Source organism: Silurus aristotelis, assembly GCF_946808225.1.
Source record: "Silurus aristotelis genome assembly, chromosome: 16".
Classification (NCBI taxonomy): domain Eukaryota; kingdom Metazoa; phylum Chordata; class Actinopteri; order Siluriformes; family Siluridae; genus Silurus; species Silurus aristotelis.
This window is the reverse complement of record NC_139589.1, coordinates 6,248,869-6,267,486: the sequence shown is the minus strand read 5'-3', so window position 1 is coordinate 6,267,486 and position 18,618 is coordinate 6,248,869. Positions and strand designations below refer to the sequence as shown.

General features: G+C 37.3%; 1 protein-coding gene across 2 annotated transcripts in view; it reads right to left on the bottom strand.

Annotated features, from left to right (window-relative positions):
• Positions 1-18,618, bottom strand: part of LOC310739568 (SH2 domain-containing protein 4A) — a 33,297-nt gene that overhangs the window by 10,358 nt on the left and 4,321 nt on the right. For both annotated transcript variants that reach the window (XM_083565560.1, XM_083565561.1), the window contains 4 exons: positions 6,954-7,101; positions 5,619-5,736; positions 4,184-4,222; positions 3,445-3,486 (listed from right to left, as the gene is read on the bottom strand). In XM_083565560.1, coding sequence (XP_083421686.1) covers positions 3,445-3,486; positions 4,184-4,222; positions 5,619-5,736; positions 6,954-7,101 — 347 coding nt within the window. The remainder of the gene's footprint in view (positions 1-3,444; positions 3,487-4,183; positions 4,223-5,618; positions 5,737-6,953; positions 7,102-18,618) is intronic.

Here is an 18,618-nt window from a genome sequence, read left to right as displayed (position 1 = left end):
TCTATCTATCTATCTATCTATCTATCTATCTATCTATCTATCTATCTATCTATCTATATAAAAATAAGTGGTTATTTTTTTATAAGTATTTATTGCTGCTAGAACTTCTGTTCTGTTCAGATAGCTTTTAAAGTAATTTTAGTTTTTTCTCTCTTAGTAGAAGATCTGTTATACAGTAGGTAAGTGGAATGTCCTTATATGTTTCAGATGTGGAAGTAGTCTATTCAATAATTAGAGGAGGTAGACCAAATTTAGGCAAACGGAAACAAGCAGGCAAAGAACAGCTAACTATTCGAAGGATGCTTAAGAAAACAATTTAAAGAATATACAGCAAAGTGTGTAATTTACTCCCTACTCTTTCTCACAGCCATTCTTGCTTATTAACAGTTAAACCAGTCACAATGAATACAGAAAAAAAACACACAAGCATAAAACATGTGGCTCATGATCGAGTCTAATGTGTGAACAGATATTCGGTGACATAATGGGGGAGAAGATATAGCTCTGCTCAGAGCTACGTGAGGATGGAGCTGTGAGTGTGTGTGTGTGTGTGTGTGTGTGTGTGTGTGTGTGTGTGTGTGTGTGTGTGTGTGTGTGTGTGTGTGTGTGCATGTCAGTGTGTGTGAGTGTGAGTGTACGCTTGTGCACGTGCACGCACGTGTGTGTGTGTGTGCATGGCACTGAGGAAAAAGCCCGCTGCCCCTGCCCTTCGCCTCCGGAGACGATCGCACAATTCCATCCATCTGCAACTGACACGTCCTCCGTCTCTGACACTTTAATTCCCGCATCAACTTTATCAACCATCTGCTCCGGGTAAAACCCGTGGGCCCGGCTTTTTCCCTTTCCCTTTCCCTCCTCATTCTGCACCCATGTGATTGTTATTGTACTGATCCCCTTCACACACATTTCAACTTATACTTTACACAAAAGCGCTTCGAAATTACACAGGCTAATGCCTCCACAACGACTCTTTAAAAGGACAGGAACCCGGAATGGAGGAAAGTCCTGTTCTGGTGCACAAACACAAACTGCTAAGGGAAATTTAGGACGCAGTGCCAGAGTAAGGACAGAGACAGGTGTGAGAGGACGGATCTGAGGAGAAGTGCCAGAGGACAGCTGGTGTTGTGACCTCCTTAGCCCTCTCAGGCTTTAGAGAGAAGAGCCAGGAAAGACCACAGACACGCAGAGCACTCTACACAGCCTGAAACAGAGATAGACAGAAGGACATACTTACAAACTTATGAGAAAAAGAGACTGAGACAGGGGAATACAAAAAGAATATGAGCAAGACAGACAGTGAGAGACCTAAAAAGAATGAGACTGAGTATGAGACATACTCAATAGTGCCATACCTACAGAATGAGATAAAGGAACAGAGAGAGAAAGCGAGTGTGTGTGTGTGTGTGTGTGTGTGTGTGTGTGTGTGTGTGTGTGTGTGTGTGTGTGTGTGTGTGTGTGTGTGTGTGTAGAAGGGGAGAGAGAGAGAGAGAGAGAGGGAGAGAGAGAGAGAAAGAGAGAGAGAGAGAGAGAGAGAGAGAGAGAGAGAGAGAGAGAGAGAGAGAGAGAGAGAGAGAGAGAGAGAGAGACATAACCACAGAGCTAGAGACAGAGATGAGAGAGAGAAATACCTTCACAGTAGGAGGGAGAGAGAGCAAGTGAGGGAGAGAGGGGGAGAGAAAGAGAAAGACAGAGACTGGAAGGTACGTACCTGCAAATAATTAGACAGAAAGACAGACAAAGACAAAGAGATACAAAATTACAGAGACTGAAACAGAAAAAGAATTGAGGTGGCTAGAAGACTGATAAACACAGAGAGACTAAGAGAGAGGGAAAGAGAGACCTATCTTACAGTGTGTAAGAGAGACAAAGACATAACTATAGAACCTGGAAGAGACAGAAGGATATATATCTACAGAGTCTAACAGAGACAGGCAGAGACAGAGAAATGGAGGCAGAAAGCATTGCCAGTGGTTTCACTATGACGTTTAGGGACTTTCCACACAGGAAACACCAAGAGAGTTGATGTAAGGCCAGCTCTCGGGAGCGGACAGTCTGTAATTAATCAGCGGCTGTATTTATCTTTTTCCATTTACAGACACAGAGTTACAAAAAAATTACATAAAAAAAGGTGTGTGTATATATAAAAATACACCAGCATACCAGACACAAAGAAGAATTTTTGACTTGTGCACATAAGAAATAAAGAGTGTAGGAAGAAAAAGTAATGATATCATACAGCATTTCCCTTATTAGTGTTTTTTAAAGATGTGTCCATATGTTGCACAGTCCAAAAACATTCTTATTTTCACCATGGTGCCCTTTTAAAAATCTTATCATACCCAGTACTGGTATTATAGTATTCTGAGAAGAGATGCATGAATCCAAACCTCTGTATTAGTATTGTGTATTAGACTATGCAGTACATTGCATATTAGATTGTGTATTATATTAAGCATGACATTGTAAGATGTATTAGACTTGAGTTAGATGAGTATAGATGATTATCAGATTGTGTATTAGACTATATGTTTGACTATATATTAAAATGTGTAAAAAGATTTTGTAATAGACTGTGTATCCAAATGTATATTAGACTGTATATTATACTGTGTGTATGACTGTGCATTACGTTCTAGATTAGACTCTGTATTAGACTGCGTATTGGACTGTATATTAGGCTGTGTATTATGCTGTGTATTAAACTGTATATTAGGCTATGTATTAGACTGTGTGATGGACTGTATATTCGGCTGTGTATTAGACGCTGTATTAAACTGTATATTAGCCTGTGTATTAGACTGTGTATTGGACTGTATAATAGGCTGGTATAGGGATGTGTATTAGACTGGGTATTACATTGGTATTAGACTGTAGGTTGTATATTAGTGTGCGAATGACTGTGCATTAGATTGTATATTACACTGTGTATTAGATTGTGTATTAAACTGTACTGCTACTCAGGCAGGCATATTCAGTTATGACTTGAACAGTGTTAGTGGTAATAAGGGGTAACTGTTAGCATTTTTATATACTAAATATTAATATATAATTTTAGGCATTAATTAATATATTATTTTGTATAATATATTATATTGTATAAACATATAAAATATTGTTCCTGGGTTTTTTAAAAAAATAAAAATAAAAATTGTTACAACTTCATTACAAAAAGAAATATCTAATAATATAATAATGAATTTTAATGATATTACTATTAATTAAAGTTACTATAATATAATATGAATATAATATAATAATATAATAAATAATAACTGAATATAATAAAAAATATTGATTGAATGTATTTATTATATTTGCATCATATTTAATATAAATATTAAAAATACATTATTCTGCATATTTTTTTCAATGTAATTACTACAAGCGTTCAATATACTTTTCTTATAAGTCATATGTCATAACACACCCAGCCATCGTACTTACATTCTCAACAGGAGTTGCAGGCTTTTGTTCACATGATGATATCTATAAAGAAAGTCCAGAGAAGACATGTTTCATTAAATAACATTATTTACATCAAAGCAAAGGTTTTCAACCTTGGGGTTATGACATGTGCATGAGGTCACAGGAGGTTTTGTTACTAAACTCTAGGGTTAGGGTTGTTCTGTTTTATGCACATAAATCTGATGTATAAAATATATTACAATGATAATTATATGATGATAAAATGAAAATAAAAACTGTCAGATTAAGTGTCCTATATAAACAGTGATATGTTTGCAATATGTGCAATATTTACACATATTAGATCAAGATAAAGTGCAAAAACAAAAGCATTAGGGCAAGTTGTATAGGGCCAGCAGTGCATTTAGTGTAAAATCGGCTTTAGTCTTATGGCAATATTACATAAAATACAAAATGTTTTCAATTCAACGAACAAACCAAACTATTTGCTAGCACTTATTTAATCTAATAATAATAATAAAGCTATACAGCTATGACCATGTACTGTGAATAGTTTAAATAGGAAGTATGAATATAATTGATTGTATAGAATTATTGGGAGGGGGCGTAATAAAGATTTGCGATTCTTTAAATAACAACCTTGGATTTCAAAAAGTTTCTGCTATAAATAAATAAGCAAACAAACAAACAAACAAACAAATAAATAAATAAATAAATAAATAAATAAACATAATCACATTGCAATACCAAAGCCTACCTGTGGAGGGGGCAGCGTCCTCACTTCTTTACTGTTTTCCTGTCAAAAAAACACAAGACCTCAGATCACACAGAGTATCACTTTGAGCCTGCTGAATTAGACGACCTGTAAACACTGAACGTATTTAAACATGCAAATCAAGCATAACTTGAAAGTAGTGCAATAAAAAGTGTGTAACATGACTGTGTTTATAATAAGCCACGGACACTTCCAGAATCGCATGTTTTTGCACAGACTTAATGCATTCGGAGAATGTGAGGTTCTGAAGGCTTACACTGTGGCCAAAGCGACCAGCCTACGTCCATCTTATCGAGCGCTGGGCTGCACACGGCGTTGCCATGGCAACCCCACGACGATGTGCGATGTGCCTTCTTCTTCTTCTTCTCCCCCCACAGCCCACCACTCCCCACCACCCTCTCTCGCATTAGTATAGCGTGAAAGAGAAGGGCACGAGCATGAGAATTCACCCGCGCCTTACTGGACTGCAGATTTTACCACACTCGCTTGCGCTCTCCACTTTCTCATTCTCACTTTTTTTCACCATATACACACACCCACACACACTCACATCCAGCCTCTAGCACAGATCATAGTGTCGCAGGGCTTTGACCTCCCTCAGTTGTTCTCTAGGGTGGAACTAAAACCGGTAGCACAGAGCCGAATTTGACTCAGACTATGCGTATGAGACCGCCTGCACACACACACACACACACACACACACACACACACACACACACACACACACACACACACACACACACACACACACTAAGCTGCAAAAACAGCATGCAAACTCCAAAGCAGAACAGAGGTGAGCCGAGAGAGGAAAAGGTAGAGATGCAGGTGACGAGGAAGGGAAGCTTGTGTTAAATGTAATGAAGGGAATAGTGGAAAAAGAAAGACAAGAGAACCGAGTGGAAAGACAGAGAGACAGAGGTTGTGATTTATTTGGCTCTTGAGCAGTGATGGCTCTCCCTGCGGAGAAAGTCCGTCTCACTGCCCCACGGCTCTGTCCCAGATTAATGACAGCAACAGGAAGGTCACCTACACACGCACACACACACACACACCCGCACACTAATACGTAATCCAGTATCACCTAAATGCAAGCACAAGCACACACTCACACCAGGCCCAAACACTGACACATACACATCCACAAAAAAAAAAAATGCTCACAAACTGATGCAGTCACAGCAAACACACATCCACCTTCATTCTTCTCCTCATTTACAAGATTACTAAGCTCTCACAACGTTTCAGGAGAACAAAAGAACGATTGTGGGAGATGGTAAACAAGTTTTTATGAGATTTTACAAACATTTGAAATATCTATTTTAATAATGTTTTCTCAGAAAAACTACAGCATTGTTTCTTTTGCTGAGGAATGTTCGTGCTAATGAAGTGTCGAAGCACGGGTTTCTCTTTCACTCACCTTTAAATCAAGCTGTACTCCAGACAATGTTTTGGGTGGGAGATTTTCTCTGCCTGATCCCACAGGTTCTGTGGAAGTTCGGCTTACAAGGTTACTCTTGAAACTTGGTTCCTGGATGCTGCAATAGGACATACAGAATATAATAACAGAACAGAAATTAACAGTAAGCAATATAAAACATATACTAAGGGCAATAAGGCTAATTAATATTAGAAAATATATTACATGACTATGGAAATATACTTCGCTGTTTTTTTGTTTTTTGACACCTACAAATAGAAGATATTTAACACAGAATATTAGGATTATTCATTTTTTCTGGCATTTGATCTTGTCACTTTCAAACCACAAGCTATCTGTTGCTTATTACTTTAACACGTAATAACATAAAGCAAACGCCTGCTTCAACTGGGAAGTAGAATATTTTCAGAACTTCTGCTAATGCCAAAGTCTAAAATGGTCACTATGAAGACAGAAGTATTGGGACACCTGACTGAGCTATGACTGACTATGTGGATCTTTTTCAAACAGTTCCCCCAAAATAGGAGTTTAAGTTCAACTAGTAGAGCCAAGCTTGTACCAGCATGACAATGCCACCTTGCACAAAGTATGCTCCATGAACATGTGCTTTACATGGGTTGGAATGCAAGATCTTGAGTGGCCTGCTATAAAACTCTGACTTTAATTGTTTTGAACACTTTTTGGATGAGTTTGAATGCTGATTGCACCCAGGCCTTCTCACCTAACCTACATCAGTGCCTGACTAACGTCCTTGTGGCTCAAAGAGCACAAATCTTACAAATCTAGTGAAACATCTTCTCAGAACTGTAGAGGTTATTATAACTGTAAATTAAGACTAAATCTGGAATGAGATGTTTAAAAAAGCACATACAAATCTTATGGTCAGCTGTCCAGAAATTTATGTTCATAGAGTGTACTTTAGGAAAGTGCTATCTACCCTCTTCGTCTAGACACCCATGAATGGCTCCGGTTAGTGTGTCATATGCATTTTTATTATCGGCTTAAGAAAATGAGTAAATTAGTACACAGAAAATTAAAAATATTCAGCCGTTGTGAGTAATACCCTAAATATGTTGTTATGCCATTCATGTCAAATCTTTTTATTATATGATGTTTTCTTTAGCCCTAGCCCTTCATGCCCAATTAAGTAGTTTCCAAAGGATCGCTTTTCACACACCGAAATGCTCCAACTCCAAATTTGGATACGACAAAATACAACTCATTCATTCCAAAATTAACTAATTGTTTAAAACATAACATTTCAAACATGAATTCTGACTGCACTGCAGTACAAGGAAAAGAATGTGTCCATACTGGTAACTGTTGCAAAGACTAGCAGCTTTCCTCTCTCCAAACCCTGAGCGGAGGATCTTGGAGGACTTGAACTCGTCCATTTCTCCGATGACGATGACTTTCACGTCACCGTCGCATCCCAACAGCCAGCTGACACTCTTACTGTGAGCTACACAATAAGAGACAGAAAAAGACACAGGGATACTCATTATATTCTTTCATCACATGTATGTATGCATATGTTATTGCTTCAAAAAAGAGGAATAACACAATAAAACAAAAGGTGTAAGAGCATTCATCATTCATTACGCATCAACGGATTTTCATTTGTAATTGCTTTGGTATGGGGGGGGGGTGACAAGCACATAAAGAAGAGATTTGGCTGCAAACAAGGGAAGGATGTCAGAATAAACTGGTTCTTCTTGAACACCTCGTGGCAAAGGCACGGCATTCCAGCTCGACAGGCAGACATGCCCTCGGTTGTCATAACAAATAGTCTAGCTATCAAAACAAGAGAGTAGCTAGTTTGTTATGAATTCCCTCAAACAGGAAAACCAAACCACTTGGTAGTGGTTTAGTCTGCATTCAAAATCATTAGCTGTAAGGTCTATTGACAGATTGTGCTGGGATTTCTTGCTTAGTCTGACCAGCTGACCAGCAACCAGCTGCAAAAACACATAGCAAGCTGCCAGACTGGTAGACCATGTTTGCCAACTGATTAGTTCTTTTCCAGCTTCTTAATTAGTTCAACAAATGTTTGAGATTTTTCAAACTGCCTCACTGTCATGTTTAATATATATAATAATACTCTTCTATTTGCTACATCAAAGTAGGTTATTTTTAATAAAGCATGACAGTGGGGCAGTTCTAATAATAATAATAATAATAATAATAATAATAATAATAATAATAATAATAATAATAATAATAATGGTATCACTAATAGCACTGCTACTTCTACTACTACCACTACTACTAATACTACTAATAAAATAATAATAATTAATAATACCCTCATTATGCAGGTGGTAGCTTAATGGTTAAGGCATTGTTCTTTGAACTCAGAAGGTGTCGGAGTTCCAATCCCAGCACCATCCACTGCTGGGCCCTCAAACAAGGCCCTTAACCCCCAACTGCTCTGTTGTAAGTTGCTCTCGATAAGGTTGTCTTCCAAGTGCATGTAAATAGCTATAGAATGTAAATAGCTATAAAAATTATTATTATAGAGAAACGCAGTATAACAGATCACTGCATCACAGACAGGTATCTTATACAGTGAGAATGAATGCCATTACCAAAGGCAAAATGGTGTGTTTTTGTTTGCCAATTTTTAATGGTTAATGAAAAACCTTAAGAACAGTTTTGAATTGTTTTCCCGATCTTTCCTCTCTATGTCCAGCTTCTCTTAATAATGTTCATATTGTTAATGTACTTGTAAGTATATCTGCAACCAAATCAATTTATTCTCCTTTGTCATAAAAAAACAGCTATAAAATCCACAGAAATATATTTGAACTTGTGCAGTTTGCTACAGATGTGGTTTGCAAGCTGACTAATGTGCTCTCTGACCATCCAATCACAGAACGCAACATTCCAACATGATTAGACACCTCCTAGATGGCGCCGGAAGCGCAAACTTAAAATCTGACATGTTTTGTATGCTACTGGGTGTCCACAGTGCCCACCACTAATTCATAATAATAATGATATAATAATAACACTAATAATAACAACACTGAAATTCATAAATTTACTAGCAAAAATTATGTTTTAACAAATGAATGTGGGAATCAAATAAACAAAGAAATAAAATAAAAAAGAACGTTGCTGACACAACTGAATTTGAGCTGCAATAATACAAAATCTCAGAATAGAAAATTGTTCAATATATGATATGACAACATAATGTACAGTGCTTCTATTTCAAAGAGAGGAAGAAAACACATAGCCTCCAAAGGACTTAAAAATGGTCAGCACATGTTCTCAAGATCAATGCAAGACATGCTATAAATAAAAAAATTTTTTTACATTATTAAATAACATGATGGCAAAATCGTATGGTATGAGAGCCTGATTACATCATGTATAAAAAATATATCATGCAAATGTAGTGTAAGTTCACTTAAAGTTCATTGTAAGTTTTTATTTCACAATTGTGTGTTATTGAGACGGATTATTAGGGTATTGATTTAAAAAAACAAAGCAGTTACCCTGCACTGCATGCTTTCTGTTTCAAGAAGCCCTGTGGTTTGATTGGAAACAACAACAGCAAGTCATAATTGTGCAAAATTAACAAGCAGTCAGGTAGCAATTGTGAAATATTCTCTTTCAGTTATGAGGTTAATAAAATCATTGTGCATTATGGAATTATATAAAAAAACTGATGAAAATAAAATCTCAATTGCTAGATTAAAGAAAGTGTGCAACTGTGTAATTACTAGATAAACAAAAATCAACTGTGGGATATCTTTTAATTAAGAGATGGACAAATCACAAACACACTGTAAAAATTGCCTTCTTGATAGTACCTGGTATACTGTTGTATGAAGCCACTTATATTACACGCATTTGATACTTTCTTATGCCATTAACTGAAAATCCTGTCAGCCAATCAATCAACAGGTAGCAAATGAGTGCAGCAATTTTACTGTAGTCCCAGCACAAAAATAACATCACTTCAGAAAAGATGCACTATATGGACAAAGGTTTGTGGACACCTGACAACCCAATCCACATGGAGCCCATATTTGCAGTTTTAATAAGCTTTAATAAGATGTTCCAATAGATTTTGGAGTGTGCTTGTAGAGATTTGTGTTTATTCAGCCACAAGAGTGTTAGTAAGGTCAGGTACTGATGTAAGTGAGGTGAGGAGGCCTGGGGTGCAGTCAGCATTCCAATTAATCAAAAAAGTGTTCAATAGGTTTTGAGGTTAATCTCTAAAATAGGCCACTTCAAATCTTTCACTCCAAACCATGTACGAACATCGCTATCGAACAGTCTTTGTGCAAAGTGGCTATGTCATGCTGGAATAGGTTTCAGTCTTCCAAGTGAAGGAAAAATGCAATAATTACAAAATTATTTCTTTAATATAGTATTAGTTTGGGATATAGTTTGACATCTTTCTGATTTTTATACCACTAAATGCTAAGTGTTTGCTAGCAGTGACTAGCCACTGATGTGTCAGTGTTGCCAATTCATTATTACTTCTCAATTATATGTTGCATAGTGATTTGAATTTTCACTTTTTCTCTGAACTAGCTCTTTTAATGACTAAGCCCTATGTCCATAATTTACATTCAGCATAATAAGCGAATGTAGATTATGCTTATTATGCTAAGTAAGGAAAGTGTCACAGCAGAGAGATTTAGAATAGGTTGTGTCAGAAGTAATAATGCCTGATTATAAAAGTGGTGAATAATATTTCTGAAAGTGAGGACTTGCAAACATTTAGGGCTTAGTAACAGAAACCAGTTTACCAGACATTAACCTTGATGGTTTAACACACAGGTTTAGATGTTTTTCTTGGACAGAATTCATAAAAGCCAGAATAATTCTGAATAAAATAATAAAATGGCCTATAGTAGAAAAGCCTTTTTCGTTTTCTTTTTTTTTATCAACAAATTTAATTACAATCCAAATTATTTGCAGTGTAAATTAAACACATTGTTTTTATTTATTAATGCATTTATTTGCCACAGCACTGTTTAACATTCGGTTTAGATTGATTTATTGATTGTTTCATTTTGGATACCTTTTTTTTTAATTTTTTTTATTACAGCAGCTCTGACAGTTTTTCTACAAGAACACATTGATACATTACCATTTTATAGTATCATTCTTTAGTAAGAAACCTATTTAGTGACATTATCTGGTGAGAAAACAAAGTATTTTGAAAGCAGTCTCCAGTTCAAAAGCTCTGTAACAGTCAGGATTGAGGGGTTTGCGCTTTCTTGGCATGGTCATTTATTTTGTTTACTTTTTTATGATGGAGAAAAAAGAGAGGACGATGGGTGTTTCGAATGTTTATAGCAGCTATAGTGAAGGTGTTAACAGGAATTGTGCCAGTTCCTGAACATTAGACCTAACTAAAATCAAATTTAATGTATAATATGTTGTAATTTTGGATCAACTGATGCAGGTTGACATAATAAAAAACATTAGAACACATTGGGATCGCATCAACCTTACTGCATGATTATTTTTCTACAAACAAGCCCTTGTTGTTATTTATTCTATGCAATAAAGAGTCATAAAGGACATATTTATGACCTACACTATAAAACATATATAGTTCCAATTATAAGAAAATTAAAAAGTGTACTTGATTTAATTAGGTGACAGTATACACTTTTTTTCACAACATTGTATCACATCATGTCAGATTATTGCATATGTTCAATGCCGTACTGTCTCTAATCCACTTTGGTTTATAGACTTCCTGGTTGCCAGTAACATGAATTCCCCAATACTCCTGTCACACTACATCCTTGTAAAACTAAATATTTGAACTTTCCCAGGCAACCAGGCATTTCCTGAAATATACACACAGCCCCTTGACAGCTAGAACTTCATCCAGTTATACAGATTATGCAAGATTCACCACGGATGACATTCAAATCTGGCTTCACTCGTGCTCTCTCTTGCTTTGTGCCTTCAGCCTGCTTTCTCTGCTGTTTGTTTGGAGCACAAGCGCTTCCTGTAGACTTCCTGCTTTGCTGGCAGTTAATTTTTTTGTGGCATGGAACATGGCCTGGCAGATATTTCCTGTCCTGCTTTTAAAATGAAAGCGATCACTGGTTCACGCTTAAAATCTTTGTGCTCTAGAGCAGACACAAATTGAACTATTATATTTTATTTGCCAAATTACATAGCATGAAAAGATTCAGTCAGAGAAGAGAATCTAGTCTGACAGTCTGTTGGGTTATTGTCCACTGTGTTTGAGGATATTGTATCTCTGTGGTTTAGAGAAACCACTGACCAGCTGAGGAACAGCTGCATACGTCTCAAGGAAAAAAGAGGCCTCTCTGTTTTCTCCAGCAAGCCTTGAAAAGCACATGATAATAACAGCTTTGTCTTTGACGTAGCCATGAAAAGGTCGAAACGACGCACATGTCAAGGCGAGTTAATGCACCGCCAGCCTACATGTGACTTATAGTTATCAGAACACTCCTGTTTGAACTTCTCCTCATGACTTGCTCAGCTGCTGCTGCTGAGATAGCCTGCAGTCTCCTGAGTCATCTATTTTATTGCAAGTTTTCTCACAAAAGCCCACTACGTGTTTCATGAAAATGCTGACTAGTAAGATTGTTTTAATGTCACAGCAGTCCTGAGAACTTGTACACTTAAAGCTTAAAATACTTAAAGTTTTTAATTAACTGCTTTAATCTACTGTAGGTCAGTTTCATAACACCAAGATCTTAACAGCATACTTGGGCCTTGTTCTTCATGTTATACATACAGCATTTCTGTTCCCTTTCAGCTGTGCCTTAAATATGGCTTATACAGGGGCCTCATATACATAGAGTCTACTGATAAAAGTTGATAAATTTTTACCTAATTGAAATATTGTAATCCTAAAAGGTTATAATTTATTTCATGATCCATTTTCTGAATCAAAATTGTCTTCTTGGTTGTAGATTAAGGAAGAGGTTTAAATAAACAAGTTTTGTAGCTGAAAATAATAGCAGTAAAAATAAATATATATATATACAGTGAGGAAAATAAGTATTGGAACACCCTGCTATTTTGCAAGTTCTCCCACTTAGAAATCATGGAGGGGTCTGAAATTGTCATTGTACGTGCATGTCCACTGTGAGAGACATAATCTAAAAGAAAAAATCCAGAAATCACAATGTATGATTTTTTAACTATTTATTTGTATGATACAGCTGCAAATAAGTATTTGAACACCTGAGAAAGTCAATGTTAATATTTGGTACAGTAGCCTTTGTTTGCAATTACAGAGGTCAAACATTTCCTGTAGAGTTTCACCAGGTTTGCACACACTGCAGGAGGGATTTTGGCCCACTCCTCCACACAGATCTTCTCTAGATCAGTAGGGTTTCTGGCCTGTCGCTGAGAAACACGGAGTTTGAGCTTCCTCCAAAGATTCTCTATTGGGTTTAGGTCTGGAGACTGCCAAGGCCAAGCTAGAACCTTGATATGCTTCTTACAGAGCCACTCCTTGGTTATCCTGGCTGTGTGCTTCGGGACGCTGTCATGTTGGAAGACCCAGCCTCGACCCATCTTCAATGCTCTAACAGAGGGAAGGAGGTTGTTCCCTAAAATCTCGCAATACATGGCCCCGGTCATCCTCTCCTTAATACAGTGCAGTCGCCCTGTCCCATGTGCAGAAAAACACCCCCAAAGCATGATGCTACCACCCCCATGCTTCACAGTAGGGATGGTGTTCTTGGGATGGTACTCATCATTCTTCTTCCTCCAAACACGTTTAGTGGAATTATGACCCAAAAGTTCTATTTTGGTCTCATCTGACTACATGACTTTCTTCCATGACTCCTCTGGATCATCCAAATGGTCATTGGCAAACTTAAGACGTGCCTGGACATGTGCTGGTTTAAGCAGGGGAACAAGCCGTGCCATGCATGATTTCAAACCATGACGTCTTAGTGTATTACCAACAGTAACCTTGGAAACGGTGGTCCCAACTCTTTTCAGGTAATTGACCAGCTCCTCCCGTGTAGTTCTGGGCTAATTTCTCACCTTCCTTAGGATCATTGAGACGCCACGAGGTGAGATCTTGCATGGAGCCCCAGTCCGAGGGAGATTGACATTCATGTTTAGCTTCTTCCATTTTCTAATGATTGCTCCAACAGTGGACCTTTTTTCACCAAGCTGCTTGGCAATTTTATTGTAGCCCTTTCCAGCCTTGTGGAGGTGTACAATATTGTCTCTAGTATCTTTGGACAGCTCTTTGGTCTTGGCCATGTTAGTAGTTGGATTCTTACTGATTGTACGGGGTAGACAGGTGTCTTTATGCAGCTAACCACCTCAAACAGGTGCATCTAATTTAGGATAATAAATGAAGGTGGACATTTTTAAGGCAGACTAACAGGTCTTTTTAGGGTCAGAATTCTAGCTGATAGACAGGTGTTCAAATACTTATTTGCAGCTGTATTATACAAATAAATAGTTTAAAAATCATATATTGTGATTTCTGGATTTTTCTTTTAGATTATGTCTCTCACAGTGGACATGCACCTACGATGACAATTTCAGACCTCTCCATGATTTCTAAGTGGGAGAACTTGCAAAATAGCAGAGTGTTCAAATACTTATTTTCCTCACTGTATATATATATATATATATATATATATATATATATATATATATATATATATATATATATATATATATATATATATACATATATATATACAGTGGGTACGGAAAGTATTCAGACCCCCTTACATTTTTCACTCTTTGTTATATTGCAGCCATTTGCTAAAATCATTTAAGTTCATTCTTCTTCCTCATGAATGTACACACAGCTCCCCATATTGACAGAAAAAAACAGAATTGTTCACCTTTTTGCAGATTTATTAAAAAAGAAAAACTGAAATATCACATGGCCCTAAGTATTCAGACCCTTTGCTGTGACACTCATATATTTAACTCGGGTGCTTTCCATTTCTTCTGATCATCCTTGAGATGGTTCTACACCTTTATTTGAGTCCAGCTGTGTTTGATTATACTGATTGGACTTGATTAGGAAAGCCACACACCTGTCTATATAAGACCTTCCAGATCACAATGCATGTCAGAGCAAATGAGAATCATGAGGTCAAAGGAACTGCCTGAAGAGCTCAGAGACAGAATTGTGGCAAGGCACAGATCTGGCCAAGGTTACAAAAAGATTTCTGCTGCACTTAAGGTTCCTAAGAGCACAGTGGCCTCCATAATTCCTCAAATGGAAGACGTTTGGGACGACCAGAACCCTTCCTAGAGCTGGCCGTCCGGCCAAACTGAGCTATCGGGGGAGAAGAGCCTTGGTGAGAGAGGTAAAGAAGAACCCAAAGATCACTGTGGCTGAGCTCCAGAGATGCAGTCAGGAGATGGGAGAAAGTTGTAGAAAGGCAACCATCACTGCAGCCCTCCACCAGTCGGGGCTTTATGGCAGAGTGGCCCGACGGAAGCCTCTCCTCAGTGTAAGACACATGAAAGCCCGCATGGAGTTTGCTACAAAACACCTGAAGGACTCCAAGATGGTGAGAAATAAGATTCTCTGGTCTGATGAGACCAAAATAGAACTTTTTGGCCTTAATTCTAAGCGGTATGTGTGGAGAAAACCAGGCACTGCTCGTCACCTGTCCAATACAGTCCCAACAGTGAAGCATGGTGGTGGCAGCATCATGCTGTGGGGGTGTTTTTCAGCTGCAGGGACAGGACGACTGGTTGCAATCGAGGGAAAGATGAATGCGGCCAAGTACAGGGATATCCTGGACAAAAACCTTCTCCAGAGTGCTCTGGACCTCAGACTGGGCCGAAGGTTTACCTTCCAACAAGACAATGACCCTAAGCACACAGCTAAAATAACGAAGGAGTGGCTTCACAACAACTCCGTGACTGTTCTTGAATGGCCCAGCCAGAGCCCTGAATTAAACCCAATTGAGCATCTCTGGAGAGACTTAAAAATGGCTGTCCACCGAACTTTTACCATCCAACCTGACAGAACTGGAGAGGACCTGCAAGGAGGAATGGCAGAGGATCCCCAAATCCAGGTGTGAAAGACTTGTTGCATCTTTCCCAAAAAGACTCCTGGCTGTATTAGATCAAAAGGGGGCTTCTACTAAATACTGAGCAAAGGGTCTGAATACTTAGGACCATGTGATATTTCATTTTTTCTTTTTTAATAAATCTGCAACAATGTCAACAATTCTGTGTTTTTCTGTCAGTATGGGGTGCTATGTGTACATTCATGAGGAAGAAGAATGAACCTAAATGATTTTAGCAAATGGCTGCAATATAACAAAGAGTGAAAAATGTAAGGGGGTCTGAATACTTTCCGTACCCACTGTATATATAGCTAGTATTGTTTTCTTACTATTTTTGGTAGGAAACAAATAAACTCACCTCCTGAGCAAAAAAAAAAAGTGTTAATCTTCATTAGCAATCCATTTTCTCTCCTAATTTGGTCACCTGCCAGTTTTCAAGTCCCAGACAGTTCTTCTAATATGACAACTACCTAACATGAAATGATGAACGGAAAAAACATGCTATTCTAACCATATTTCCTTCCAACAGAGTTTTTTGAGGGATGGTATTCTCAGTCTGTGTCCTAATGAACCAGTAACAAATTAAATATTTATTCATGGAGACTTCTGTAAGTCTTTTTCAATGGGGAAGTGTGAAATGCCAGATATGTGAATATAAGAATAAACACTTAATCCAAATCACATAAAGCTAGCTGACTGTGTTTTTCTTTTTTTAATTGGCTTGTTTGGTATCACACACTTAGCACAAAGAACTATCGATACTTTTACACATACATGAGCTCACATATATGGCTATGGACTTATCACGATTCGAACTCGACAATCTCTCAATGATAGAACAATTGTGTTTCTATCACATCACTCAGATCTTAAAAAATCTGACATAAAAACTTAAATCCATTTCCCATACATAATACCAATTCAATCCATTTCCATTGTAGGTTGTAACATTACAAAATGTGGTTTAGTGGTGAACACTTAATATAAGACCATAATTACCATTTTTAGGCAATGTTCAATGTTCTACATATGTGTATATCAGGTTAGTCTTAGTGGGTGGGATATATTAGGCAGCAAGTAAACTTTTTTATCTCAGGTTTATGTGTTAGAAGCAGGAAAAATGCACAAGTGTAAGAATTTGATATGGGCCAAATTATGATAGCAGTGGTCAGTATATATTCCAAGGAATGAACAGTGGTGAAGTGGCGACAGGGTCATGACTTATTGATGCACGACTTATTGATGCAAGTGGGGATCGAAGGCTGGTCCATGTGGTCCAATCCAACAGATGAGGTTCTGTAGCTCAAATTGCTGAAGGTAATACTGTTAATGCTCGACGGGACTATTTGGGAGCAAAAGAGGGACTGACACAATATTATGCAGGTAGTTATAATGTTATGCCTGATCGGTGTATGGCGTATATACAGTATGCTCATTTATGTATATGCTTACATATACAAATTCCATTAAAATTTTATTGTATTGAAATTTTATTTCATGTTAATTAAGATTCTACTTATTCCATTGTAAGTTAAATTCCACACTATAATTTCTTATAACCAGTCAGGATTGTGTGAGAGACAAGTAAGATTTGATGTTGTATTTGTGTATTTAGAAGGTAAACAGCTAAATGCAGGTCAGTGAACACATTTGTGCATTTATGAGTTGTTAATATGTAAACTACTAAACAGTTGTTGTCTGACCCACATGACATTGGACAAACTATAAAATGATTTGTTACCTAATTCTTCTTTAAAAATCTCAGTCAAGGGAAAAAGATCTATTTAGTTAGTCGATGTCAATTCCAATATAAATGCCCTAAAACCTGACATTCTTTCTAATGCCGTCTCACCCGGAAATCATGGCTGTATAAACTGTCTCTAAAGCACATTTCGCTGCTCTCTGTGGTTTCAGTGCTGAGTTTCTGTGAGCGTTCATCGTTTCACTCGTCGCATAACACAGGATGTGCCTACCATACTCAAACCACACACTATCAGCTGAATGTTCTCACTACTAAATCATATATACAGTCATACCATATTTGGCCCTGACAGGCTTTTAAAGAAAGCATGAGCAGACCGGTATAGTAAAGGTTATATCAGTATGACGTTTGCAAGGTGTGTATTGATGAGAAGGTTTGGGTGTGTAACATCTTAACAAAACATTCTCAGTGTAATTAGAACATTTTTGCTTGGAGTTTTCAATATGATATATATGTGGTGATGTATATAAGATGATCAAAATTACTCTCCTCATGATTATTCTTCCAGGTTTACCATATTGACTCAAAAAAAAAAAAAAAAACCCACTTTGTCCCCGTTTACATTTATAGCATTTGGCAGACACCATTAACCCATGACCTTCCAATCAGATATCCACTATTGTATCCATTTAGCTCCCACTTCATCCAAATCCTTTCCACATTTTTAACTGGATTTTATGCAGTCTTCTTTATGATACATTAGTTATTAACTCATGCGGTATTAAATATTTAGTTTGTTTGTATGGTCAACATTGGCACATGGCTTGCAGATCAAGTTGTTACAGATATTAGCTTAAGGCAGCCATAAAATTGTATTGATTTGATTTATTCCTAATTGTATTAAATGCTGGTGTTTTCTTTTGGGGAAAAAAGTCTGAAAATATCAAAAACCTTGACTATGTCCATAACAGCCAATAGCAATTGCTGGACTCCACCTCTTTTATAAAATTTAAACAAACACACCCTATGCTAAGCTTACACATTGTGTTCCTATCATGTTTGGTATCCTAAAGTCTTAAAGACGTAGACTTAGATTTTGGGTCCAAATGCTCACTCACTGTTTCATACTGACACTAGCTGTGAAACAGAAACGGATTGAAGTTCAAGTCCAAACATCTTTTCTCCAACACACAAGGGTTTGTTTGGAAGCCGAGTTACGATGGTTTGACCTACAATTTTTCTATCTTAC